This window comes from Symphalangus syndactylus, chromosome 6 (genome assembly GCF_028878055.3).
Source record: "Symphalangus syndactylus isolate Jambi chromosome 6, NHGRI_mSymSyn1-v2.1_pri, whole genome shotgun sequence".
In the NCBI taxonomy this organism is placed as follows: domain Eukaryota; kingdom Metazoa; phylum Chordata; class Mammalia; order Primates; family Hylobatidae; genus Symphalangus; species Symphalangus syndactylus.
The window spans coordinates 132288626-132315826 of NC_072428.2; the positions used below are offsets into that span (position 1 = coordinate 132288626).

The 27201-nt window shown below is 38.9% G+C and overlaps 2 protein-coding genes across 4 annotated transcripts; both read right to left on the reverse strand.

Moving 5' to 3' along the window:
* Positions 1-56: 56 nt before the first annotated feature.
* On the reverse strand, positions 57-6095 carry PRSS58 (serine protease 58). 2 transcript variants are annotated; one of them, XM_055281471.2, is made up of 6 exons: positions 5886-6095; positions 5686-5758; positions 3507-3645; positions 3027-3283; positions 456-595; positions 57-354 (listed from the first exon to the last, which is right to left on the reverse strand). In XM_055281471.2, the coding sequence occupies exons 2-6, from the start codon at positions 5723-5725 to the stop codon at positions 205-207; spliced, it is 726 nt and encodes a 241-aa protein (XP_055137446.1). In that variant the 5' UTR covers positions 5726-5758; positions 5886-6095; the 3' UTR covers positions 57-204. The 2 variants fall into 2 exon arrangements, with proteins under 2 accessions (XP_055137446.1, XP_055137448.1); XM_055281473.2 differs by having other exon boundaries at positions 6011-6079.
* A 7634-nt stretch (positions 6096-13729) lies between these two features.
* LOC129485109 (serine protease 58-like) lies at positions 13730-19956 on the reverse strand. Of its 2 annotated transcripts, XM_055284300.1 has the most exons (5): positions 19660-19956; positions 18855-19008; positions 17331-17581; positions 14711-14847; positions 13730-14026 (listed from the first exon to the last, which is right to left on the reverse strand). In XM_055284300.1, the coding sequence occupies exons 1-5, from the start codon at positions 19697-19699 to the stop codon at positions 13877-13879; spliced, it is 732 nt and encodes a 243-aa protein (XP_055140275.1). In that variant the 5' UTR covers positions 19700-19956; the 3' UTR covers positions 13730-13876. The 2 variants fall into 2 exon arrangements, with proteins under 2 accessions (XP_055140275.1, XP_055140276.1); XM_055284301.2 differs by lacking the exons at positions 13730-14026; positions 14711-14847 and adding an exon at positions 15434-15552 and having other exon boundaries at positions 19660-19802.
* Positions 19957-27201: the final 7245 nt, after the last annotated feature.

Genomic DNA, 27201 nt, shown 5'->3' on the forward strand with positions numbered 1-27201 from the left:
CCATCCTTATCCAGAAGGCAAGAAGAGTTGTTATGAATAATCACAGTGAAGATATGTACAAGTAAAACTGCTCAAGCACCCACTCTGTTTAGCAGAATTGAGGCAGGTATGCATGGGGCAATGTGAGGAGTTAATTTATATTTAATTCTAAAGGTGAACGATGGGGACCAGCTGTGTCATATGGTCCACAACTGCCGCAGGAGCTCAGTTATTTTGGATTACATTTTCAATCCAGGGTATATAGTAAAAAATTTTGGCATAGATGCCAACGTCGGCTCTCAAAACACATCCATCCGCAAAAGACAGGATTCCTTGAAGCATCCCATTGCAGATTGCCGGGGCAGCAGAAACTTCCTGCCAGGAAAACAATAATAACAACAACAAAAAAGCAGATTATCTTTCTGGCAAGACAGAAGGAAGAAAATGGGAAAAGTAAAGCATAGAGAGTATTTCACCTTGCAGGGCTGCCTCCTTCCTGGCACAATGCCCACACACAGCATATTTTCCTTGATGGTGTAGGTTTTGTAGGCATCGCGACACTGAGGCTTGGAGATTACAGAGATGTTCACAGTTTGCAGTGAATCGGGCTCCTTGTCTAAAGAAAAGACAGAAGTCAAACTTCCTTAAGAGTTCTGTTAGGTATTAAACCTTCTTTTAAAAAACTTTTCTTCTTCTACCATCAGAAATTAAAAGAGATCAAACATTCAGAGAAATCAGAACTGTGACAGTTAGGACAACGAGGGTACAGGAGATGATCAGATTAACAATTTCTTATGATGCAAATGTCTGTGACTTTATAAAAGTGATCAAATTCTTGAGAGTTATATGTACATGTGAGACACTCCAGCAATGAAATGAAACACTTTGTTTTAAACTTTTCTGGAAATTTGGCTGGGCACAGTGGCTCACGCCTGTAATCCCAGAACTCTGGGAGGCCAGGACGGGCGGATCACCTGAGGTCAGGAGTTCGAGACCAGCTTGGCCAACATGGTGAAACTCTGTCTCTACTAAAAATAGAAAAATAAGCTGGGCGTGGTGATGAGTGCCTGTAATGCCAGCTACTTGGGAGGCAGGAGAATCGCTTGAACTCAAGAGAAAGAGGTTGCTGTGAGCCGGGACTGCACCACTGCACTCCAGCCTGGGTGACAAGAGTGAGACTCCATCTCAAAAAAAAAAAAAAAACTTTTCTGGAAATTTAAACATTCAAAGGGTTTCCTTTGAGATGTAATTTTTAGGGTTTGAAGGAATTTGCAGATATCTGGCCTACTTTCTCAATTGTCAGGTCAAAACAAAACCGCGTATCTGCAGAAAAAAGTCACTGAAAAAGCAGTTTTCTTAAACATATAAAGCTAGTAAGTGGTAAAGCTAGGATTTAAAACTGGGTTTCCTGGTTCCTAATTAAAGTTCTTTTCTTTGTATCAATAGTCCACAAATACTGTGAATTGTGCACACTTATAACAAAATTTGTCCAATCTGAAACAAAATGAGAAAAACAACAAAGTAGTATGAACACATGTGGCACGTGTTCTTTCCACGGACGTTTCTTTGGGAAGAAGTACTATATTTTAAGATTTCGGTTTTTTTAATAATGGAAGAGTACGTTTAATGTTTTTATTTGAAAATAATGTATTAGTTCTTGAAAAGAAAATGTATGAGATCCTTCACTTTATTTTCCAAGCAATAATTTCATGGCTAAACATTTCTTTTGGGAATACTTCTATAGGAAATGCTTACTTAACTACTTGATGACCCAGATCAAAATAAGATGCATTTTTTTTGAAGTCATATCTCGTTTTGACCCTCATGCCATAACCCAGATGAATCAAACATACTGCTCACAGAAGGACATTTGGCTCTTTCCAAAAATCAAATTGACTCTCAGAGGACAAATAATTTCTACTTCTTGATATATTCAAGAAAATGTGCTCTAAATCTGAAGGTGTTTACTAAGGAGTAGTTTTAAAAGGCTTGAATCATTGCAACAATGATAGAATAAGTGTATATCTGCCCGTTGGTTTCTATAAAACGAAAGTAGTGATGGATAGATGAATGTAATCTGACAGGTTTGTTTCAAATAAATCTCCTTTTCATACTATGGTATCTAGTGTGTGATGTATATTATACATACTCAAACTTACTCATGAGTAAGGTTGCATTAATAATGCTTCATAAGGGATTATATCATTGTTCTATTTTGCTAATAGGTAATCAACTCCCCTTCACCACTACTCTCAACTCTCGTAATTAACAACTATAGACAGTTAATTAGGGTTTGCATAAAAATTTGGAGATGGGGTAATGGGCAGATGGGGATGCAAGTTAGAAAACAGAAAGCTGCCTTAAGTTGTGGGTGTTTTATGGAATATGAAATATGAGGCATAGAACAAAGCTTAGATAGACTATCTAGTTCAGGAGTTTCAAATTATGTATAGAAAACTTCCATTGATAAAAATAATGGTAGCCCTTTGTCAGTTTTCTGAAGAAATGAGTGAATGCTTAGAATGTTACCAGTTTAAAATGTTTATTTCAGAAGTTCTTTTTAAAACTTTAACTCTGTACCTTTATTACAATCTTTCATAAGGAAGTTCTATCTCATTTAGTAAAATATTATGTATTTATCTTACATTTAATACACTGATATTTATTTCATGACTTTTCAAGGCTTCAGGTTGCTTTATTGCCTGAAATGGTTTGAAAATATACAACATAGTAATCTGCTTTATTTTAGAGTTAAGGAAATCGAGGCTCCAAGGTAAGATGACCTGCTGTCACATAGAAAATTAGGATTAGAATACAAATGTTTTCTTTCCACTAAAACCACTTCTATCATATATGAAAGAGAAAATGATAGAAAGATACAGTGGGTGAATAAAAAAGAAACCCAAAAACTTTGAAGCACTCCCTCAGTGAGGTACAGAGAAAAGGAAAGGGGATAAAGCTTCACTAGGCAGAACTGAAGAAGCCAAGGGTCGCGAAGGTGTAGAAGCATGTCTAATTCTGAGAGAAGAACACTGTCTTGAACTCACAGATATCACACACGTTGTAGCTCCAGGTAGAGACAGAGCACATGGTATTTTCAGAGATAGTTTGGTAGGACAGGTTGGCTAGTTTCACATAGTCATTGAGTTCAGCTTCTGTTTTCAGCTTGATTAGCATGATGTCATGATCAATAGAAGTGATTGAGAAGTGTGGATGATGAATCATCTTCTCATAGCCAATCACTTGCAGATGTTTTTCATTAGAGTCTGCTGGGATTGTAACCCCCAATATCACCCGAAGCTTTCTGGAACAATATAGACGTTTATGAGAGGACTTAACGGAGATGGTTTCTCCATCCTTATGAGCCTCTATTATCCCTCGCCACAGACCTTTTTCTGTACCCTCGTATGTCTCCCAAAGGCTTTTCTAATCCCATTTAATTGGGAGATGGTCTCAGACAGGGGTGAGAGTCTGTGCCCAACCTGAGAACCCGAAGAATGGAGTGCCTTTGAAGGCTTATCACTCACGGTAAATTGCAGTGTGCAGCTGTGATCACCCAAAGCGGGTGGATCAGGACTCCAGCGCAGGGCAAGTAGTCAGATTTCAAGTAGACCAAGTAGGGGGGAGTGGAGCTGACTGTGTAATCTGGATTAAAGGCCAAAGCAACTGGAAAGAGAAGCATAGACAAGAAATTCTAAGATTTCTCAGTCATCACCAGAAAAACTTCAGGAAAGTCATTTAATAGGCTCCAAGTTCCCCTATCCTTTTCTCTAGCAACTTTATCTGTAAACTAAATCTGTAAAATAACTTATTTTGTTCTAAAACATGAAGAAAATGATAAATGGTAGAAATATATCTCTTTTGAAAAATTAGAGTTTGGCTTTTTCATTATCAATAAAATCTTTCAAATTAAATGTTCAACTTTCTTAAATACCTTCCACAATTTAGTGCGTTGCACGCTAAATCAAAGCATTTTTTTTTACTATTTTTACCAATTTTAGAATGCTTTAATAAGTCTTAAAGCACTCTTATTTAGAATGATTTAATAAGTCTTAAAGCATTCTTATTTAGAATGCTTTAATAAGTCTTGTCTCTTTTTCCCAACAACAACTCAAGACAGAATTATATAAGTATCACAACAAGAACAGAACAAATGCTAAGAGTCTGAGGAGGGGAAAAATAATTATTGTTTTAACAAATATACATTGAGCACCTAGTATATGTGAAGCTCTGTTTTAGGGGCTTGGGCTATATAGTGAACAAAGTAGATATTCCTGCTCTCATATATTACAATTAATGAAGATATTCAGTAATAATAAACACAACACACAAATAAACTATGTAGGATGTTAAATGGTGATTAGTGCTATGGAAAAACACACGAGTAAACTATATATGATGTTAAATGGTGATTAGTGCTATGGAAATAAAAGTAGGACAGGGCAAGAGAGAAAGGTATTACCACTTGTGTGTTGGGGGAGAAGGAGGGGTATCAGGCAGTATTTGTTTGTTGTTTGTTTGAGACAGGATCTCACTCTGTTGCCCAGATTGGAGTGCAGTGGCAAGATCAGGCTCACTGCAGCCTCAACCTCCTTGGCTCAAGCAACCCTCCTGAGTAGCTTGAACTACAGGTGTGTGCCACATATCTGGCTAATTTTTAAATTTTTAAATTTTTTTTATAGAGATGGAGTCTTGCTATGTTGCCCAGGCTGGTCTCAAACTCTTGGTCTCAAGTGATCCTCCCACCTCAGCTTCCCAAAGTGCTGGGATTATAGGCGTGAGCCACTACATCCAGCCTCAGGTAATATTAAACCAGTCATCAGAGTAGAACTTCATGGGCAAAGTTGAACAATGACATGAAGACGCGGGAGGTTGCATAGTCAAAAATCCGGGTGAAGGGACTCCAGGCAGAGGAAACAGCTGCAGCATGGGTCCTGAGGCTTGTGTCAGTTACATCACAGAGGCCGTGGCTGCTGACCCAGAGTGAATGAAGGGGAGCAGAGGAGGAAAGGGGCTCAAAGATGAATGGAGGGTTTTGTAGACCATTGTAAGAACTCGGCCTTGTTTCCTGAGTACAAGTGGAACCACGCAAGGATTTGTGCAAAGGAGTGATGACAGTCTCCTCATGGAGAACCTGTAGAGTGTAGAAGTAGAGAGGTAGAGGGGCCTGTTAGGAGAATAATTTGCTAGTCCAGGCAAGAGGTGGTGGCCTAGATCATTGTGAGCAGTGGAGATGGTGAGATGTGATTGGATTTAGAATACATTTAGAAGATAAAGCCAACATTTTTCTAAGAGATCAAATGTGGGGTATGAGAGAAAGAGAGGATTTATGAATAAACCTGGGTTTATGCCTGAGTAACTGGAACTGTGCCAGGAGATATCTGATTCTTCAGTGTTCTGCTGTGCCCTCTGTGGTGCAGAACGTCAATCCTGTTGCAGACAGGTCCAGAGTCAGGTCTTACGAGTGGGTCTGGTATTTGAGTGACAATGTCCACGCCTCCCCCAGAAGCACACAAGCAATCCTCCTGTGGCAGGCAGGCAGGCACTATCACAGGAGGAAACTTGATGGGAATGGGGCAGTGGGGAGGGACAGAGAACCATCCTACACTTGAATTCTGGAATGACGCCTCTCGCTGTTACCCATCTTTCATGCTTTTCCCAGGATTTCTCTTTGGTGACTAAAGAGACAAATATGCACACACTCACCAGTCAGATTCAAGAGAGCCCAGAGGAGGATAAACTTCATGATGATGTTGAAAGCCCAGTTTAGCTCCAGTCTCTGGAAAACATGGAAGACAGAGAGAGAAAACAACTAAATCAAACAAAGCAAGATTGTAGAATTGGAAAAATATATCATCTGAATTATTTTAGTAGCAGGATTCAGTTTTAGAAATGGTGTCCATTACTCAGAGGAGGGTGTAGTGTCATCTGTCAGAGAGATGAGAATAGATTCAAGTGACTGGTCCCCAATTCAGTTGAAAATGGTTCTGGAACTCAGAGTTCTGCCCTCTGTCTTCGGGGAAGAAAGTACCAAAGCTAAGATAAGTTGAAGTTCATTATGTTTCTACAGCCGCCTCCTGTCTGGTCTCCTTTTTGCCAGCTTTGGCAGGCAGCTGTCCCTCTAAACTATGTGTGGGCTGCTGCCCCTCCTGTCTGTGTGATGCTATCCCCCACTGTGTGATGCTGTTTTTCTCCAGGGGACATAACGTAGCCCTCTGGTGCTGACATTGCTTCCTCTGCCTGACACTAAACTCCTCTTTGAAATACGTTAACCTTTTCCTTCATGTCACTGTTTATCCGTTTATTCTGTGAACCAACCTGCAAATTATCTATCTTATGTATCTAACTTGTGCTAGGATCTGAGCTTGCTGTTGGGGTTGCCTCAACTTAAGGACTTCTTCCTTACCTTTCAAGAGCTTACAGACTGGTGGGAATGATACTTAAGCTGATGGTTATGAAACAAAGTATTCAGGGCTAAAAATTGAGATATGCCACAGACCAGATAAAAATATTTGCAAAACACATATCTGCTAAATAATTCAAGTAGAGGGAAATATTAAAATTCAACTTTAAGAAAACAAACAACACAACCTAGAAGTGGGCCAAAGATCCTTACCAAATGTTTTAGTCTGCTTGGACTACCATAAAAAAATACCACAGTCTGGGTGTCTTACACGACAGATACTTACTTTCTTATGGTTCTGGAGGTCAGAAGTCCATGATCAAGGTGTTGTCAAATTCAGTTACTGGTGAGGCCTCTCTCCCTGGCTTGTGGATGATTACCTTCTTACTGTGTCCTCACATGGCCTTTCCTCTGTGCACACAGAGAGGAAGAGGGAAAGAAAGCTCTCTGGTGACTCTTTTTATAAGGACATAAATCCTATTGGATCAGGGCCCCACCCTTCTAACCTAATTTAGCCTTAATTGCTTCCTTTTAGGCCCTATCTTCAATACAGTTGCACTGAGGTTTAGGGCTTCAAACAGATATATTTTGCAGTGATGGGGAAAATAACACCAGAGAATATATACACATGGTAAATGGCATATGAAAAAATTCTTAACATAATATGTCATTAGGGAATTACAACAACAATGGGATGCCACTACATACCCTGTGGAAGGGCTAAAATCCAAACACTGACAACAACAGATGCTAGTGAGGGTATGAAGTATCAAGAACTGATGCTGGTGAGAATTTATTGCTGATGAGAGTGCAAAATGGTACAGTCACTTTAGAAAATAGCTTGGAAGTTTCTTATTAAGCTCAACATAACCTTACTATATGATACAGCAATTACACTTCTTGATACACCAAAAGATTTGAAAACTTGTGTTCACAAAAATCCTACACATAAATGTTTATAGCAGCTTTGTTCAAAGTTGCCAAATCTTGGAAGCAACCAACATGTCCTTCAATAGATAACTGGATAAACAAAGTGTGATTCATTCATATAATGAAATGTTATTCAGAGATTTTATGATTTAAAAAACTTAACTCTCAAGCCATGACAAGACATGGAGTAAACTTATATGCATATTGCTAAGTGAAAAGAGCTAGTCTGAAAAGATTATATACCATATAATTCCAATTATATGACATTCTGGGAAAGGCAAAGCTATGGAGACATATGTGTGTGCAAGAACTTTTTTCCTATAATGACTTCTTTTCCTCTGGATAGATACCAAGGAAGGGGATTGCTGGATCAAATGGTAGATCTACTTTCAGTTCTTTAAGGAATCTCCACACTGTTTTCCATAGTGGTTGTACTAGTTTACAATCCCACCAACAGTGTAAAAGTGTTCCCTTTTCACCACATCTATTCCAACATCTATTATTTTTTGATTTTTTGATTATGGCCATTCTTGCAGGAGTAAGGTGGTATCACATTAAGGTTTTGATTTGCATTTTCCTGATCACTAGTGATGCTGAGCATTTTTTTCATATGTTTTTTGGCTAGTTGTATGTATTTTTTTTAAGAATTATCTATTCATGTCCTTACCCCACTTTTTGATGGGATTGTTTGTTTTTTTCTTGCTGATTTGTTTGAGTACCTTGTAGATTCTGAATGTTAGTCCTTTGTCAGATATATAGATTGCAAAGATTTTCTCAGGGTTGTCTGTTTACTCTGCAGATTATTTCTTTTGCTGTGCAGAAGCTTTTTCATTTAATTAAGTACCATCTATTTATCTTTGTTTTTGTTGCATTTGCTTTTGGGTTCTTGGTCATAAAGTCTTTGTCTAAGCCAATGTCTAGAAGGGTTTTTCCTATGTTATCTTCTAGAAATTGTATGGCTTCAGGTCTCAGATTTAAGTCTTTGGTCTATCTTGAGTTGATTTTTGTGTAGAGTGAGAGATGAGACCAGTTTCATTCTTCTACATGTGGTTTACCAATTATCCCAGCACCATTTGTTGAATTGGCTGTCCTTTCCCCACTTTATGTTTTTGTTTACTTTGTCGAAGATCAGTTGATTTTAAGTATTTGGCTTTATTTCTGGATTCTCTATTCTGTTCTATTGGGCTATATGCCTATTATTATACGAGGACCATTCTGTTTCGGTGACTATGGCCTTATAGTATAGTTTGAAGTCAGATAATGTAATACCTCCAGATTTGTTCTTTTTGCTTAGTCTTGCTTTGGCTATGTGGGCTCTTTTTTGTTTCCACATGAATTTTAGGATTATTTTTTCTAGTTCTGTGAAGAATGATGGTGGTATTTTGGTGGGAATTGAATTGAATTTGTAGATTGCTTTTAGCAGTATGATCATTTTCACAATATTCTACCCATCCATGGGCACGGAATGTGTTTTCATTTGTTTGTGTCTTCTATGATTTTTTTCAGCTGTGTTTTGCAGTTTTCTCTGTAGAGGTATTTCGCCTCCTTGATTAACTATATTCCTTTTTTTGTGGTTATTGTAAAAGGGATTGAGCTCTTGATTTGATTCTCAGCTTGGTTGCTGTTGGTGCATAGCAGTGCTACTTATTTGTGTACATTAGTTTCGTGTCCTGAAACTTTGTTGAATTCATATTCCAGTTCTAGGAGCTTTTTGGATGAGTCTTTAGGGTTTTATAGGTATATGATCATGTCATTAGCAAACAATGAGAGTTTGACTTTCTCATTACTAATTTGGGTGCCATTTATTTCTTTCTCTTTTCTGATTGCTCTGGCTAGGACTTTCAGTATTATGTTGAATAGAAGTGATGAAAGTGGGCATCCTTGTCTTGTTCCAGTTCTTAGGAGAAATGCTTTCAACTTTTCCCCATTCAATATAATGTTGGCTGTGGGTTTGTTATAGATGGCTTTTATTACCTTAGGGTATGTCCCTTCTATGCTACATTTTGCTGATTTTGCTGAGGGTGTTAATCATAAAGAGATGTTGGATTTTTTCAAATGCTTTTTCTGCATCTATTGAGATAATCATATGATTTTTGTTTTAATTCTTTTTATATAGTATATCACATTTGTTGACTTGCAGATGTTAAAGGATCCCTGCATCCTTAGTATGAAACCCACTTGATCATGGTGAATTACCTTTTTGATATGCTGTTGGATTCTGTTAGCTAGTATTTTGTTGAGGATTTTTGCATCCATATTCATCAGGGATATTGGCCTGTAGTCTTCTTTTTTGTTATGTCCTTTCCTGGTTTTGATATTAGGGTGATACTGCCTTCATAGAATGATTTAGGGAGGATTCCCTTTTGGGAATAGTGTCAATATCTTTTGGAATAATGTCAGCAGGATTGGTACCAACTCTTCTTTGAATGTCTGATAGAATTCAGCTGTGAATCTGTCTGATCCTGGACTTTTTTTTATTGGCAGCTTTTTAATTACCATTTCAATCTTGCTGCTTGTTATTGGTCTGTACGGAGTTTCTATTTCTTCCTGGTTTAATCTAGGAGGGTTGTATATTTCCAGGAATTTATCCATCTCCTCTAGATTTTCTAGCTTAGGCATGTGAAGGTGTTCATAGTAGCCTTGAATCATCTTTTGTATTTCTGTGGTATTGGTTGTAATGTCTCCCATTTCATTTCTGGTTAAGCTTATCTGATTCTTCCCTTTTCTTTTCTTGGTTAATCTCACTAATGGTCTATCAATTCTATTTATCTTTTCAAAGAACTAGGTTTTTGTTTCATGTATGTTTTGTATTTTTTTGTTGTTATTTCCATTTCATTTAGTTTTGCCCTAATCTTGATTATTTCTTTTCTTCTGGGTTTGGGTTTGGTTGGTTCTTGTTTCTCTAGTTCCTTGAGGTGTAACCTTAGATTGTCTATTTGTGCAATTTCACACTTTTTGATGTAAGTATGTAATTCTATGAACTTTCCTATTAGCACCAGTTTTACTGTATCCCAGAGGTTTTGATAGGTTTTGTCACTATTATTGTTCAGTTCAAAGAATTTTTAAATTTTCATCTTGATTTCATTGTTTCTGCAGTAGTTCTTGGAGAAAAAGTTCACGATGTGGGTATCCACATGCTGCTCTGTCCCTCCAAGTGGGAGCTGCAAGCTAGTCCTGCTCCTATCCACCAATATTTTCTTGAACTCCTCCTAAATGTGTATTTTTATTAAGCCATTAAATTTGTGATGTTTTTACACGGCAATAGAAAACTAATACAAATGCATACTGGATGCTGGCATCGTATTCGATAATGATGATTCCATGGCAAGGGAGATGAGAAGCTTGCTCTCATACATCATAATGCTTAATGAGGGGGAGACAGATGTAATAAGAACAATTATCATGAATGTCAAAGGAAAAGCGAGGTAGAGAAGCATGTCATGGGACCCTAATATAAGGTCAGAAGAAGACCTCCTTTGGGAAGTGAAGTTTGAAACTTGAAGGATGAGTAGAAGTTAGCCAAATGAAGAGATGGGGAAGAAATCTCCAGGTGGATGAACCAGAGCTCCAAGGAGAACACGGAACGCAAAAAAGAGAATGAAGAGAGAGACAGGCAAGGAGACACAGATAGGAGAATCATATGAAACAGACTTTTCAGGATTTGTTGAGTAAGAACTGCCTGCAAAGGAGATAGAGGAGGCAACCAGAGAGTAGGTCAAAGAAACATGTCTTTGGGTTCTGTATTTTAGATGAGTGAGGCTTTGTTTTCCTTAAATGATAACAGGAAGAAGGCAATAGATAGGGAAAATCGGAGATAATCAATAAAGCAAGTCCATGAGGAAGTCAGACAAGATGGGGTCCACTTCACAGGTAGAGATAGACGCTGTAAATAATAAGGTCTTGCTTTCACTGTAGCAGGAAGAATGAAAAAGGAAAAAGGTGGGGGAAAGCAGGTATGTTTGCAGTTTTGGTGGTGGCAATTTCAGGGAGGTATCTTCTGCTGGTTTCAGTTTTTCTCTACTCCCACACTAGAGGTCATCTGCTAAAAGGGAGCATTAAAAGTTTGAGGAGAGAGGAGAGGGTTTGAAATTGCTGCTGCGGAGAATTGTACAAACAATTTATTGGAGAAGATAGGATTGCCAATAAGTGCTAAAGATGTAATTCAAGAGTTACAAGAAGTAATTAGTTGAGCTCTATAACCCTAAGCAAATTAACACAGGAACAGAAAACCAAATATTGCATGTTCTCACTTATAAGTGGGAGCTAAACATTGAGCACACATGGACATAAACACAAGAACAATAGACACTGCAGATTACTAGAAGTGGGAGGGAGGGAGAGGGGCATGGGTTGAAAAACTACCTACCAGGTACTATGCTCACTACCTGGATGGTGGGATCCATACCCCAAACCTCAACATAACACAATATACCCATGTAACATACCCATGCATGTCCCTCCTGCATCTAAAATAAAAGTTGAAATTAAAAAAAACTCTGGCACAAATACAGACATGATTCATTAAGGGTGCTTTGGGCAGTGAGTCAGAGACAGGAAACTGGGGAAAACGTGAGAGAAGACTGGCAAACTGAGGACGTGCCGTTTGGTTGGGGCCAGAGATTACAGAAAAAAATAATCATCTAGTGAATGAAATGGCCTTAGTATCTAGATTTGAGAACAAAGAAAATTTCTGTGAATGGACCAGAACAAGCTATTGGTCTTAGATGCACCTAAGCTCTCTGGTTTTGGTTTTTGTTGTTGTTTTAGAGACAGGGTCTTGCTGTGTCACTCAGGCTGGAATTCAGTGGCACAACAATAGCTCATTGCAGCCGTGACCTCCTCCCCTGTCAGCCTGCCATGTAGTTAGGAGTTTTTTTTTATTACTATTTTATGTAGAGACAAAGGTTTCTCTATGTGGCCAAGGCTGGTCTTAAACTCCTGGTCTCAAACAATCCTCCCACCTCAGCCTCCAAAAGTGCTGGGATTATAGAACTGAGCCACCGCATGTGGGTTTGGTTTTGTTTTGTTTTAGGAGAAGAGAAAACATATTCAGGCATCCAGGTTCAGGGTCCAAAAACAAACTCACCTCTGCAGCCTTTATAGATGCCCTAGATTCACTGCACCCCTCAAGGGAAGACACCTCAAACCTCTTTACACCTCCCACAGGGGGTTTCTCCTATGGTGTGGTTCTCTGTTCCCATGTCCACTGGCCTCCTCTGCCCATCTTTTCTTTTTTAACAAAAGATCCCTTCCCTATGTCCTATTGACCCTTTTCTCCCTGTTGCTTTTTGGTCTCTTATATGTCACTCAAACCCCTAACTTTGGGGGGCCACTCAGAATCCCCTTAACTCTGTCTCTGTTTTTAGATGCCTTGGTCAGTGGCTATGGGATGCTGCACATCTCCCCAGCATATGCCAGTGTGAGAGAAGGGCTGAGCACCCATCACAGCTCTTCTCCACAGCAGAGAGCCCTCCCAAACCCCGCAGCTCCCACCCACCAACATAGGACTCCTATTTGTTAGTCACTCCTCAGGCAGCATCTGAGTTTCAGATCACTGTCTCCAACTGCCTGCTGGAAATAACCACCTCTACATCCTTAAAGGATCTCAATATAGCAGGCCACCTGTCTCCTCATGCAGGACCATGCTCTTGATACCTTGCACACAAATGCACTTGTTATCCTCATATTATCTTTGAGAATTACCATCTTACCTGTTGTCCAAGTCAAAAACTTGGGAGAGTTATCCCTCACATCTCCCTTGCCTTTTCTTCTTACAGTAAGTATGTCCAAATCTTATAGACGTTACTTCTTTACTATCTCTCAAATCAGAACTATCGGATGGTGTTTTGTTTGCTGTAAAAGCTTCAATGACACCCCCTCTAATGCCTACAAGATGAAAATCTAAGTTCCTTTATAGAGCAGGTCAGGCCCTTCATCACTCAACCTTTGCCTGCCTACATAGAATAATATTTTATCATATTTTTCCTTTTCTACAATTTATTTTCTGCCCTCAAGGATTGCTTATTTACATATATTTCCCAGACTATACCACACTTCCATATGCTTTTTTGCCTTTTAATAAACTATGTGCTCAGTTTTACAATATCCTCCCCTAATTTGTCCGCCTCTCTGGTGTTACTTCTCCTGACACTGCCACTCAGAATGTTTTATTTGTTTTCGTGGAGCTTACTGCTCATCTCTCTTATAACAATTATCAAAAGGTATTATAATTAGCTAACTGATGGCCAAGGTCATGTCATAGTCACTCAGGCATCCTTAGCAAAGGCAGTGCCTACTAAACAGCTAGTGGTTAGTTTTTGAATGAATAAATGAATGAACAAACACAAGGTGAAGAGGTTGCTAAATTTCTCATTATCCTCAAAGTTTACATGACAAAGATAGCAGGAGTCATGGCACGGGTTCTTAGCTACTCATTTTTTTTTTTTTAAATCAGATGTTTCCTCTTTGGATTTTGTTCCAAAATAACAAAGATGAAGAGAGTTGTAGATCCAGTGTAGCAATTATGAAGAGGTGGTACTGAGGGGATATGGGAACAGAGGCGCCTCAGTGGGTATCCATAATTTTCAAGATCCATCTTGCATAGTGATGAACACCTGTGAAGAATCCTTCTCTTCCTAGGGTGACACTTCCTTCTGCCCAGGACAAGATTCCATGCAACCTCCCATTGCAGATGGCTGGGGCAGCCGAAACTTCCTTGTAGAGAGAAGGAACAGAAGGTCAATGTGTCCTTGTCCTTATGGAACAAGAGTAAATGCCAGCTGGGTGCGGTGGCTCATGCCTGTAATCCCAGTACTTTGGGAGGCCGAGGTGGGTGTATCACAAGGTCAGGAGATCAAGACCATCCTGGCCAAATGGTGAAACCCCATCTCTACTAAAATACAAAAATTAGCCGGGCGTGGTGGTACGTGCCTGTAATCCCAGCTACTCAGCAGGCTGAGGCAGAAGAATCGCTTGAACCTGGGAGACAGAGGTTGCAGTGAGCCAAGATCGCACCACTGCACTCCAAGCTGGGTAACAGAGTGAGACTGCATCTCCAAAGAAAAAAAAAATAGTAAATGCCAAAAAGTGGCACATAACAGTAGCAAAACCATCTAAGAGAATGGGCTTATTTTTCTTGAGGGGGGTCAGACCTCTCTTTACATCCACATAAGTCTTACCTCTAAGGTTCAAGCTTGACCCAACCAGAATGCAAGCAAGAGAAAGAACAAATAGTTCTACCCCAAATCTCTCCCACTCTGAAAGATGAGAAGGGCAATGGTTAGAAACCCAGAGGTGAGTGGGGAGGGGAGAGGGACTTCAGCTCTCTTTGATTCTGCATTATCACCACTCCTCCCATGGGACTCTAGCTATCTTCCTGTATAGAGGAATGAGAAATACCTTGTTTTTAGATAGGATCCTTAGAGGGTGTCCCACACAAATGATGTTTCCTGCCTGTTCTTCTTTGAGTCTATCCTGACAGTCATGGAATGGAAGAGAATATTGGTTGATCCATGTCAGGATGTCAGGATCACTGACTGTAGGAAAGAGAAAACAAACTCCAGAGTGACTCTTCTTATCTCAAGGGCTCTTGCAACCAGATCCTGTTTTATAAATAAATTCAGTCCTGAGAATATTCAATGCAGGTAGCAGCAGACACTCCATTCTCCGTAGAATTCCTTGTTCAGTAATCTCCATGTTGGAGAAGTAGGTTTATAAGTCCCCTTTGTCAGATATCAAATCCATAGTTCTTTCTGTACTACGCATCATTTATAAAATTTTGAAAAAACTGTGAGTTATTAGTGACCACAAGGAGAAAGAGACAGTAATGAAACCATTGTCCCAAAGATTTTCCCCCTACACACACACCTTTAATTGGGCATCTACTTGATCTTTTTCACATTTAGTTATAAAGAGAGAAACTATTTTCTATGCATATAAAACTGCTTTTTGAGTTAAACAGATTACTTATAAGTGTTTATAGTATGTGTATTGATATAAATATACATATATATTTCCCCCTAAGGAGTTGTCATGTTGTTTATCTCCATAATAGCAATTGCTATTATACTGTCAAACTCAGGATACAGGGAGTTTAACCAAGGTATTATGTAATTTAAATTTCTGGTGGAGAATAGCAAAGAGAAAGGAAACAAAAACACTGAACAGAGATTGCTCAGGCTAAGACCAGTGTTGTTTAAGGAGCAGGATTTTTTCTGATGGAGTGTATCCAATCAAATGCCCTAAAGCAGATTAAGCCAGAAGGTGTAAGGTCAGAGAAGAAAGAGAAATTATGTTCAGTTTTATGTTTTTATGGGAACTAAATTAAAATATGTATAAAAAACTAGGTGAAAGTAACTTAAGTTACTTGAAATAATGAATTTCTAATAAATATTGGAAGCCCTGCACCAGAAAGCTTATAGAGGTACAGTTTGTCACTGTGATTTTGACATGCAGAGCCTATATACTTCTGAATAGTTTTGTTTTGTTTTCAAATTGTACATAATAAATTAATTCTGTAAGTTGTGATTCAGTTACTTTGAATAAGACTTATAAAGTCAAGGACAAAAATCATACAAGCTGTAATTGTTCAGAAAACATGTTCACTTAGATTCCCAAGTACTTGCTTCTAAATGGAAAAATGAATCTGCAAAATACTGAGAATATAATAGTTTCTGCTTTTTACTTCTGTTTTTTACCAAAGACTGACTTCTAAAATTCCACTTTCACTTGCTTTTGCAGAGCAGGTGTATTGTTCCGTAGCCACCAGAGAAAGATTTAAACCTGATTAATAGATTCAGGACAACTTGCTTGAGTGAACGTAGCTTTTGCAAGATGATCAATGTCAGCCTTCACTTCTTAAAATCAGCTGATCTGGATCAGAGGTCCTCCAAAAAACACGTCTCAGAGCGCCAACCTATCAATAGCAATCCCCCTGAAGTAGCCAGGCCTCAACAGATGATGGAACCCATTCATACCTCTGAAAGTCCTCCAATCCCTCAACACCAAGCTTCCCACAAACCCCTTATGCTAATCAGCACTCCACTCTGCTCAGTGGAATGGTGCCTGGTCAGCATTGCTCTGACTTGCTGTAATAAGCAATAGATTTAGATTTGTCATTTCATTTCAGATATCAAGTGGTGGTATCCTCATCTTCAACAATACCTAAAGAGAAAATAATGGAGTAACAGCCAACAAGGACCAACAAACGCATTAGAAAGTAATTTTCTTCGTGAGTGTTCTTTATTGGACAGACTCCTGCAGAGACCAGATCTTTCTGCTCATCCCAATTTCAGCTCACAGGGGAGATGGGTGTGTGCTTACAACATGGGCTGCCACTGTTTTTCCCATGAGGCATGTCAGGCCAGGGAGATAACAACTGATTATGTCATAATAATCAATTTCCCTATGAACCACCCAAGTCTCCACCCCTAAGTGGGAACTCTGGGATGGAGCAGTGGGTATGAGTAGCACTCTGTGCAGGGAACCAGCTCTGGTGACAGGACAGGTGCTCCCTCAACCATTCTCTTGTCTCTCAGGGTTCTCTGCACATAAATGGGTTCTCTGTGGAGGGTGTAGGAAGCATCCTCTGCTGCTTCACTGCATCACATATATTTTATGTTCATTTCCCCCACTGTTCTTCCACTGTGTGATGGGCTTTCAGCAACGATCAATGAGTAAGTCACCCTTCCACAGGCTGCCTTCATACTATCTTTGTGCATGAGGACTTCTATTTCTCCCACCTGTATTTCAATCCAGTTCTCTGGACTCTTGTCTTCAATATTCTAGAGATATAAAAATTACTGTCTGCTCCATTTGTTGGTGTCAGAATGGCTGCCCTTTATCAGTCTCTTTGAATTTTATCTTTGACCTCCAGTGATGGTGGTTTGGGGCCCTGGCAGGAATCCCTCTATGGTGGACAACTTTGTCTCATAGCAGCGATTTCCATTAGGGACTTCCCTCTACATTTTTTCCCAGCTCCAACCTCCTCACCATAAAGAACACAGCATCCAACACTTACGGTTTTTATATTCATTCCAGGTCCAGGTTGGAATAAAGCAGGACTCATTAAATGGAATGGGTTCCAAGGCTATGGCTATAGTCCCCACATGGGGGTTGAGTGAAGCAGGTGTTGACAGTTTGATCATCATTAGGTCATTGTTCAAGGATTTTGCATCAAAGTCAGGGTAGGTCACAACTGATGAATAGTTTCGTATCTGTTGTTTCTTGTTTGTGATGCTAGGTTGAGAAACTCCCAGTCGAATTTCAACACTTTGGAAGAAAGAGGGCAGAGAGATGAGAAGAAAGAGAGTCATAGGATGACAGATTAGAAGAAATTCTACAGACCACCCTCTTTAATTATTTTAACTTTATTTCTTAACCTGAGAACTGACATGGCCTTCCTTTGTCTATAAAGCAATAGCAATAATTTACAGAATTGTTGTATTAGAGACATAAATTTGTAAAATGTCTGACATGGTGTCTGGCAACTAAAACACAGTCAGTGGAGCCTTGTTATTAAGATTTTTATCATCTGAATTAGCAGCTAATAGAGAGGCACCACACATCCAGTTCATGTGTTAAGTGTGGATGTAAGAAAGAACATCTGCTTTTTCAATTCTTATTCTGGAAGGATGTGAACTGTATATTTCCTTTGTATTTCCCATATACCACAGAGCAGAGGTTAGTCTGTGTTAAACTAAACTGCCTTGAACAGCCAGATTGCTAAGATTTCTGAATTTGAAAGGACCCTTCTATACTCATGAAACTGAGTAGGTCTTGATCACACAACACATTCTCACACACAACAGAAACACTGAGATTTGCAAGGCATTGCTTTATTTTGTATCATGCTCCTTTGCCCTCTACTGTCACTGCATGATATGGCTTCTGCCTAAGTCTTTGACCTCATCCTATGAGCATTCCCCCTGCTCATTACCCTTAATTCCTGCTGATTTCTCAGCTTGCCAAATACCTTAATATCTTTGCTACTTCAAGGAGTATATGAATATTGTTCCCTTGGTCTGGAATATCCCCCAGGATTTATTCATTTGGCTGGCTCCTTCTCTTCCTATGGATCTCACCTCTTCAGAGATGATGGACATGACCACATTAACTAAAGCAGATTTCTTATTTCATGCCCATATATTACAGCTTGCCATTAAAAAAAATACTTTGTTTTTGGCCATTTATTTGTGGTGGCTACTCCCTCTACCAAAATGTAAGCTCCATGAGGGAACACTTATTTTCATCTTGTTCCTTCACTGTTTTCTCAGTGATTAAACAGCCCTTGCTAGATAATAAATGTTTAACAAGTATTGTTGATGAATGAATATTATTTACTGTCCATGAGAGGGAATCCTCTGACATCTTCCTACCGATCTCCTCCTAAACTGCCCAAATTTGTATTCTATTTCCCAATGGGAACAAGAGTATCTCTTTTTCCGTGTCTTCTGATTTTACTAAAAATTTTCTGGGATGCTTCACCAGATCTACATTTCTTTGAACAGATTCCTCCCAGCTCACAAGAGAAAGGGATACTTACGGTAAGGGGCAGTGGGCAGCTGTCAATACCCAGTCAGGGTGAATGAGAGACCCCACGCAGGGTTCTGGGAAGGACTGAAGATAGACCATGTAAGGAATAGTAAAATTATATGACAACTCCTGATTATCTTTAGAGTCTTTAGCCAGAAAAGCTCCTGGAGAATCAAGGGACCATAGGTGGAAAGGGAAAAAGAAGTTAAAAGGCCAGAACTGGCTAGGGTAGTTTTCCCTAACCTAAGGTTTTCAAACGTAATGTAAAGGTCTTCAATTTACCTTTTATATTTTAATCAAGAAAAAGTATGCATGTCCCCTAAGTTATACACAATAAGAAAATTGACACATGGCTTTGCTGAGATGAAATTACATTAAAATTCTGTGAAACTAACTTACATGCTGATCAGAAACTCTTATTGGCAGTGCTGTGTGTTACAAAGATGAAAAAAATAATGACTACTTGAAATTTTTTTTTAATTCACTTTTGCCATAAATGGGGGTAAAAAAGTAGGGCCTGAATTAAATTTTTTAAAATTCACTTTTGCCATAAATTGGGGTAAAAAATTACTGCTTGACTTTGGTGATGAAAGAAATAGAAAAGCTTAGGGCTTCCAGAGCCCCTGACCCAGCTCACCCCCCTTTTCCAGGCCCATGTCCTCTAATGTGCTTCCTTTTGTTTTCTTCAACAGTTGTTTTATTTAAATGTCCTCCACTTCCTAGATCTTTAGTTGTGCCCAGCTACTCCTCTTTCCAATCTTTCATAGACTATCCTGGGTGTCATGCTAGGCAGAAACAAAGCCCCAAACTCTCACCAGCTGTCCCCAAGACAGTGACGATCAGAAAACCCTTCATGGCAGACTGATCTCGCCAGGAGCAGACAAGTTGATCAAGCTTTAAGCTGTCCCAGTCTTTAGTCCAAGTGTCCTTGCCAAGAACAGCTGTGGAGATTATGGGCAGAAGACAGATGAGAGGAGAGCAGTCTTCAAATGAGTCCTTATCAAGACCCAAATATATACAGCATTGCTGGGAGCCGTCTCTGATGTGGGTGAAAGAGAGTGGCACAGACCAAGCCAAGGTCCTGGTGCCTCCTTTCCTATCCTACAAATCTTGCCCGGAGTTATTATGTACCTGATGATTTTCCCTCCCCTCTCTGTGACACAATCTTTCTTTGTTGTCTCCTCCTCCCTCTGTGACTTAAACCTCCCTCCCTGCCCATCCTGCTGCCATCTCACCTCTTCCAGAGACTTCCAGAAGATTGGGGTATGAAATGCACTTAATAAATCATTGCTTTTTTCATTCCTTGTAATTTTCGTGATGAGGAAACTGTGGTTCTCTTGGAAGTTAGTGGCAAAGTCAGGACTCAGAACTAAGTCTCCATATTCTCTGTGTCAAGGCTGAACTCTATCTTAGCCTGTGTTCCCAGAAAAGAGCAATGGTTAAAAAATCCCCCCATCGTTTTGTGTTCTTGGAAATGAATTACCACAAAGAACTACCTTTCCCATATGACTTAGATAAGACTCTCTGCCCCTTCTTTCTCCCAACTCTCAGAAAATTTCTCATGGTTCTCTTGCTTACCTGTGATGCATCAAACACAGACCTTTCCTCTTTTGCCCGGACTTGCTGACATGGCCAGACACGGACCATCCAACGCCCCATTTTTTGTTTCAAAAATGATTAGCTGAGATTAGAATGGTTTGTCTCCTCGAAACTAGCTACATTCAAAAATAAACATTTCTTATTCAGCCAACTAACTGAGGCTTCCCCCGATTGTAAAACAACCCCAATTATAAATCTCCCCACCTCAAACTTATCTTTTTTTCCCTATACAAATTCCAAGGCAAAACCACCCTGCCAAGATACTTCATAATCTTCAGATCTTGGATGCTCTCCTATTGGATGGTCTGAATGCAACCAGTCTCCTTACTAGTTCACTTTTTGTCTTCTATGCCAATTACTCTCAAAATGCACCCCATTTTTTCTTTTTATTAGCTACCCTTATATGATAACTTTCAGCCTGTCCCATAGAGACGGGTAATAACAGTAGGTTCAATCCCACATTTTATATAGAATAGACTGGACAAATGCAAACTATATAGGATCAAACTGATCTTTATCAGAGTAATTAAAGAGCTGATCAGTTATAAAAGTCCATAAACATAACATTCCTATATCTGTAAAAATTATAGGCAGACTTAGTTCTCCTAAAATATAATTCTTAACTTAAAACATCATTGGTATGTTCCCATGTACTCTAAACTTTTGGGGACAATATTTCTTTAGTACCCAAAGGTTTTAAAATAATAATAATTATAATAATAAAGTCAGTATTTGTTTTGTACCATGTGACAAATACTGTGTTATATGCCCGGCATGTGTGACCTAATTTATCCTTTATCACAGGCCTATACATTAAATATCATTATTACTCACTTTCAAGCTGAAGCTCTGTATGGTTAAAAACTTTGCTCACAACCATACTGTTGAAGCCCATCATCCCCAACATTTTAGGAAATCCAGCATCCCTCTACTTGTTCCAATGATTTATCTGGTAGGACTGGGCCTTATTTCTGCTAAGTTCTTTGCTTATCTCCAGCCTTCTTTGTCCCAGCACATGAAAACAGCTGTCTTCATTTTATTTCTTAATTCACCACTAACGTAATGCTAGGGTGGGTTTCAGACTTTAACTGAAGCTTTGGAGATATCACAGGAAATTTTAGCACCAGCCTGAAAACGTCTTTAAATAGCATATCAGAAATCACTTTGTGAATGTTTATGAATCACCTGCAGTCCACGGAGTCTGTTACCTATAGCCTGGTTTCTGCCATATTGCTGGAACCTACCCTGAATTCCTTGTCTTTTTTCTCATTTTCTTCATGTCTTTTGTCAGCTCTTATTTCTGCTGCCCAGAAGCCCCAAGTAGAGAGAGACAAACATCTACCTTTTTAAGCTATCAGAGGAGAACTGAAAATTTTTGTTACTATCTTACATTGAGAAATCCATATTTTCTCTCTCTGGTCTCAATTTCTGCCTCCCTCCCACAAAGCCTTACCAATGAGAATATGAAGGCAATTATTGTTAGTTTCCTTTCTTTTAAAATGTCTTTTTCTTTTCTTTTCTCATATGAAAAGAATAGGCTAAATACAACTATTTGCTTCACAAAGAAGTGAGAGGATACAATTTATTTAATGGATATAAGAGATTATACTCACTATCTTCTTTATAATTTCTCATATAATATTCTCATAAAGGTCACTCAATTGTGACCTCGGCAAGCATAATTCACTGCAGGGGCAGTGGCCTCGAGCTGTCAGTTTCCCCTGGAGGCTCTGTCCAGGGAGTTGCTGAGCTGGTACTGGCTTAATAGTTCTGGTGAGGGGTGGCTGGAGGCCCAGGCCTGGAGGACCTGCCCAGTGAGGAGATATGGGAATAGGCACCTACGTACCAGTCTGGCCACTTTTCTGTAGGGTTGCTGCCATATGCTTGGGGCCTGCTCCAGTCTCTAGTCACCTTGGATTTTCTAGAACCTGGAGGTGTCACCAGTGAAGGCTGCAAAACAGCAAAGATGGTAGCCTGTCCCTGCCTCTGGGAGCTTCATCCCAGGGAGGTACAGACATATTGGCAGCCCAAACGCACCTGTAGGATGTGGCTGGAGAAACCTTACAAGCCAGAAGAGATTGCGGGCCTATATTCAACATTATTAAAGAAAAAAATCTCAACCAATCATTTCATATACAGCCAAACTAAGCTTCCTAAGTGAAGGAGAAATAAGATCTTTTTCAGATAAGCAAATGTTGAGAGACTTTATTATCACCAGATCTGCCTTGCAAGAGATCTTGAAAGGAGCACTAAATATAGAAAGTTGTATCAGCTAATACAAAAACACGCAGACCAGCATCACTATAAAGCAACCACACAAACAAGCCAACATAATAACAAGCTAGCAGCACAATGACAGGATCAAATTCAAACATCAAAACTAACCTTTAATATAAACAAGCTAAATACTCTACTTAAAAGGCACAGAGTGACAAGCTGGATAAAAAACACATGACCCAATGGTATGCTGTCTTCAAGAGATCCATCTCACATGTAATGACACTCATAGCCTCTAAATAAAGGGGTAGAGAAAAATCTACCAAACAATTAGAAAACAGAAAAATGCAGGGGTTGCAATTCCAATTTCAGAAAAAACAAAGATCAGCAAAAGACAAGGAAGAGCATTTCATAATGGTAAAGGGTTCAGTTCAACAAGAAGACCTAACTATCCTAAATATATATTCACCCAACACAGGAGCATCCAGATCCATAAAGCAAGTTCTTAGAGACCTACAAAGAGACACAGATCCCTACACTATGATAGTGGGATACTTCAACATTCCACTGACAGTATTATATCATCAAGGCAGAAAATTAACAAAGATATTTAGGACCTAAACTCAGCATTGAACCAAATGGATCTGACAAACCTTCACAGAAGTCTCCACCCCACAACAAGAGAATATACATTTTTCTCATAATCACATGACACATGGTCTAAAATTGACCATGTAATTAGACATAAAATAATCCTCAACAAAAGAACCAAAATCATACAATCACACTCTTGGACCACAGTGAAATAAAAATAGAAGTCAACACAATGAAAATTCCTCAAAACAACACAATTACATGGAAATTAGCATGCTGCTGAATGAGTTTTGGGTAAACAATGAAATTAAGGTGGAAATCAAGAAGTTCTTTGAAAATAATGAGAACAAAGATACAAAAAAACAGAATCTCTGGGACATAGCTAAGGCAGCGTTAAGAGGAAAATACATAGCACTAAATGTCCACATCAAAAAGTTAGAAAGATCTCAAATTAACAACCTAACTTCACAACTGAAAGAATTAGAAAGGGAAGAACAAATCAACCCCAAAAGAGGATAAGAAATAACACAAATAAGAGCTGAAATGAAGGAAATTAACAAATAAACCATTCAAAAGACCAAAGAATCCAGGAGTTAGTTTTTTTAAAAAATAATAATAATAAAATAGGCCACTAGTTAGCTAATTAAGAAGAAAAAAGGGAAGATCCAAACAGACACAATTAGAAATAATGAAGGGAATGTTACTACTGACCCCACAGAAGTAAAAACAACCATCAGAAACCACTATGTACACCTCTATGCACACAAACTAGAAAACCTAGAGGAGATGAATAAATTTTTGGATACATACACCCTCACTAGACTGAGCCAGAAAGAAACTGAATCCCTGAACAGACCAATAATGAGCTCCAAAATTTCATCAGCAATAAATAGCCTACCAACCAATAAAAGCACAAGACCTGATGGATTCACAGCCAATTTACACTATATGTACAAAGAAAAATTGGTACCATTCCTACAGAAACAATTCCAAGAAATTGAGGAGGAAGGACTTCTCCCCAACTCATTCTATGAGGCCAGCATCACCTTGATACCAAAACCTGGCAGAGAGACAAGAAAAAGGAAAACTTCAGGCCAATATCTCTGATGAACAGAGATGTAAAAGCCCTCAACAAAATACTTACAAACTGAATCCAGAAATGCATCATAAAGCTAATCCACCATGATCAAATAGGCTTCATCCTTGGGATGCAAGTTTGGTTCAACATACAAAAATCAATAAATGTGACTCATCTCATAAACAGAACTAATGATAAAAATCACATGATTATCTCAATAAATGCAGAAAAGACTTTTGATAAGATTCAACATTACTTCATGTTAAAAACTCTTAATAAACTAGGTATTGAAGGAACATACCTCAAAATAATAAGAGCCATCTATGACAAAACCACAGCCAACATTATACTAAATGGGCAAAAGCTGGAAGCATTCCCCTTGAAAACTGGCACAAGACAAAGATGCCCTCTCTCACCACTTCTATTCAACATAGTATTAGAAGTCCTAGCCAGAGCAATCAAGCAAGAGAAAGAAATAAAAGGCAACCAAATAGGAAGGGAGGAAGTCAAACTATCTCTGTTTGCAGATGACATGATTATATGTCAAGAAAACCCCATAATGTTGGCCCCCAAGCTCCTTCAGCTGATAAACAGCTTCATCAAAATTGCAGGATACAAAATCAATGTACAAAAATTACTAGCATTCATATACACCAACAACAAACTGAGAGCCAATTAGAAAGGCAGTCCCATTCACAATTGCCATGCACAAACAAAAAAAAAACCCAAAACCTAGGAATACAGCTAATCAGAGGGGTGAAAGATCTCCACACTCTGAATTACAAAACCCTGCTCAAAGAAATCAGACAAGACACAAACAAATGGAGAAACATCCCATGCTCACAGATAGGAAGAACCAATATCATTAAAATGGCTATATTTCCCAAAACAATTTATAGATTCAATGCTATTCCTATCAAACTACCAATGACATGCTTCACAGAACTAGAAAAAATATTTTAAAATTTATATGGAACCAAAAAAATAAGCCCAAATAGCTAAGGCAATGCTAAGCAAAAAGAACAAAGCTGAAGGAAGCAAGTAACCTGACTTCAAACTATACTACAAGAGCTACAGTGACTAAAACAGCATGGTACTGGTACAAAAACAGGCACATAGACCAATGGAACAGAATTGACAGCCTAGAAATAAGGCTGCACATCTATGACATCTGATCTTTGACAAAGCTGGCAAAAACAAGCAATGGGACAGAGCCTCTCTATTCAATAAATGGTGCTGGGATAACTGGCTAGCCAATGGACATTGAAACTGGACCCCTTCTTTACACCATTTACACAAATCAACTCAATATGGATTAAAGATTAAAATGTAAAACTCAAAATTACAAAAACCCTGGAAGACAACCTAGGCAATACCATTCTGTACCTAGGAATGGGCAAAGATTTCACGACTGTATTAGTTTGCATGCTGCTGATAAAGACATACCCAAGACTTGGCAATTTACAAAAGAGAGAGATTTAACTGGACTCACAGTTCCATGTGGTTGGGGAAGCCTTACAATCATGGCAGAAGGCAAGGAAGAGCAAGTCACATCTTACATGATGGCAGCAGGCAAAGAGAGAGAGCTTGTGCAGGGGAACTCCTCTTTTTAAAGCCATCAGATCTTGTGAGACTTATTCATTATCACAGAAATAGTATGAGAAAGACTTGCCGCCATGATTCAGTTACCTCCCACTGGGTCCCTCCCACAACACATGGGAATTCCAGATGAGATTTGGGTGGGGACATAGTCAAACCATGTTAATGACAAAGACACCAAAAGCAATCACAACAAAAGCAAAAGTTGACAAGTGGGATCTAATTAAACTTAAGAGTTTCTGCACAGCAAAAGAAACTATCAACGGAGTAAACAGCCAATCTTCAGAACGGGAGAAAATTTTTACAAACTGACAATGGTCTAATATCCAGCATCTATAAGGAACTTAAGCAAACTTACAAAAGGAAAACAAATGACCCTATTAAAAAGTGGGCAAAGGACATGAACAAACACTTCTCAAAAGAAGACATACATGTGGCCAACAAGCAAATGAAAAAAAGCTCAATATCACTGATCATAAGATAAATGCAAATCAAAACCACAAGGAGATATCATCTCACGCCACTCAGAATGGCTATTACTAAAAAGTCAAAAAGTAACAGAGGCTGGCGAGGTTGCAGAGAAAAGGGAACGCTTATACACTGTTGGTGGGAGTGCAAATTAGTTCAACCATTGTTGAAAGCAGCACAACAATCCCTCAAAGAGCTAAAAGCAGAACTACCATTCGACCCAGCAATCTCATAACTAGATATATACCCAGAGGAATATAAAGCATTCTACCATAAAGAGACATGCATGCATATGTTCATTCAGCACTGCTCACAATAGCAGACATGGAATCAACCTCAATGCACATCAATGACACACTGGATAAAATAAATCTGATACATATACCCCATGAAATATTATGCATCCATAGAAAAGAATGAGATCATGTATTTTGTATGAACATGAATGGAGCTAGAGGCTATCATCAAATTAGCAAACTAACACAGGAAAGGAAAACCAAATACCGCATGATCTCACATGTAAGTGAGAGCTGAATGATAAGAACTTATGAGCACAAGAAGGAAACAACAGACACCAAGGTCTACTTGAGGGGGGAAGGTGGGAGAAGGGAGAGGAGCAGAAAAGATAACTATTGGGTACTGAGGTTAATACCTGGGTGATATAATAATATGTACAACAAACCCCATGATAAGTGTTTACCTATGTAACAAACCTTTACATGTACCCCAAAACCTAAAATAAAACTTTTAAAAAAGCATAATTCAGTTTCCAAGAGATTTTTCCTGGATATGAGATGATGTG

Bases quoted from the DNA above. Each gene is read 5' to 3' on its own strand.
- PRSS58 (XM_055281471.2), bottom strand. From the start codon at position 5,725: ATGAAGTTTATCCTCCTCTGGGCTCTCTTGAATCTGACTG. The intron at 3,646-5,685 runs GTGAGTGTGTGC...TTCTCTTTCCAG, and splicing joins GGCTCTCTTGAATCTGACTG to TTGCTTTGGCCTTTAATCCA. The intron at 355-455 runs GTGAAATACTCT...TTTTCCTGGCAG, and splicing joins GAAGGAGGCAGCCCTGCAAG to GAAGTTTCTGCTGCCCCGGC.
- LOC129485109 (XM_055284300.1), bottom strand. From the start codon at position 19,699: ATGAAGGGTTTTCTGATCGTCACTGTCTTGGGGACAGCTG. The intron at 17,582-18,854 runs GTAAGTATCCCT...TTTCTTCCAAAG, and splicing joins GCTGCCCACTGCCCCTTACC to TGTTGAAATTCGACTGGGAG. The intron at 14,848-17,330 runs GTAAGTGTTGGA...TCTTTCCTACAG, and splicing joins CTGGAATGAATATAAAAACC to TCAGTGATCCTGACATCCTG.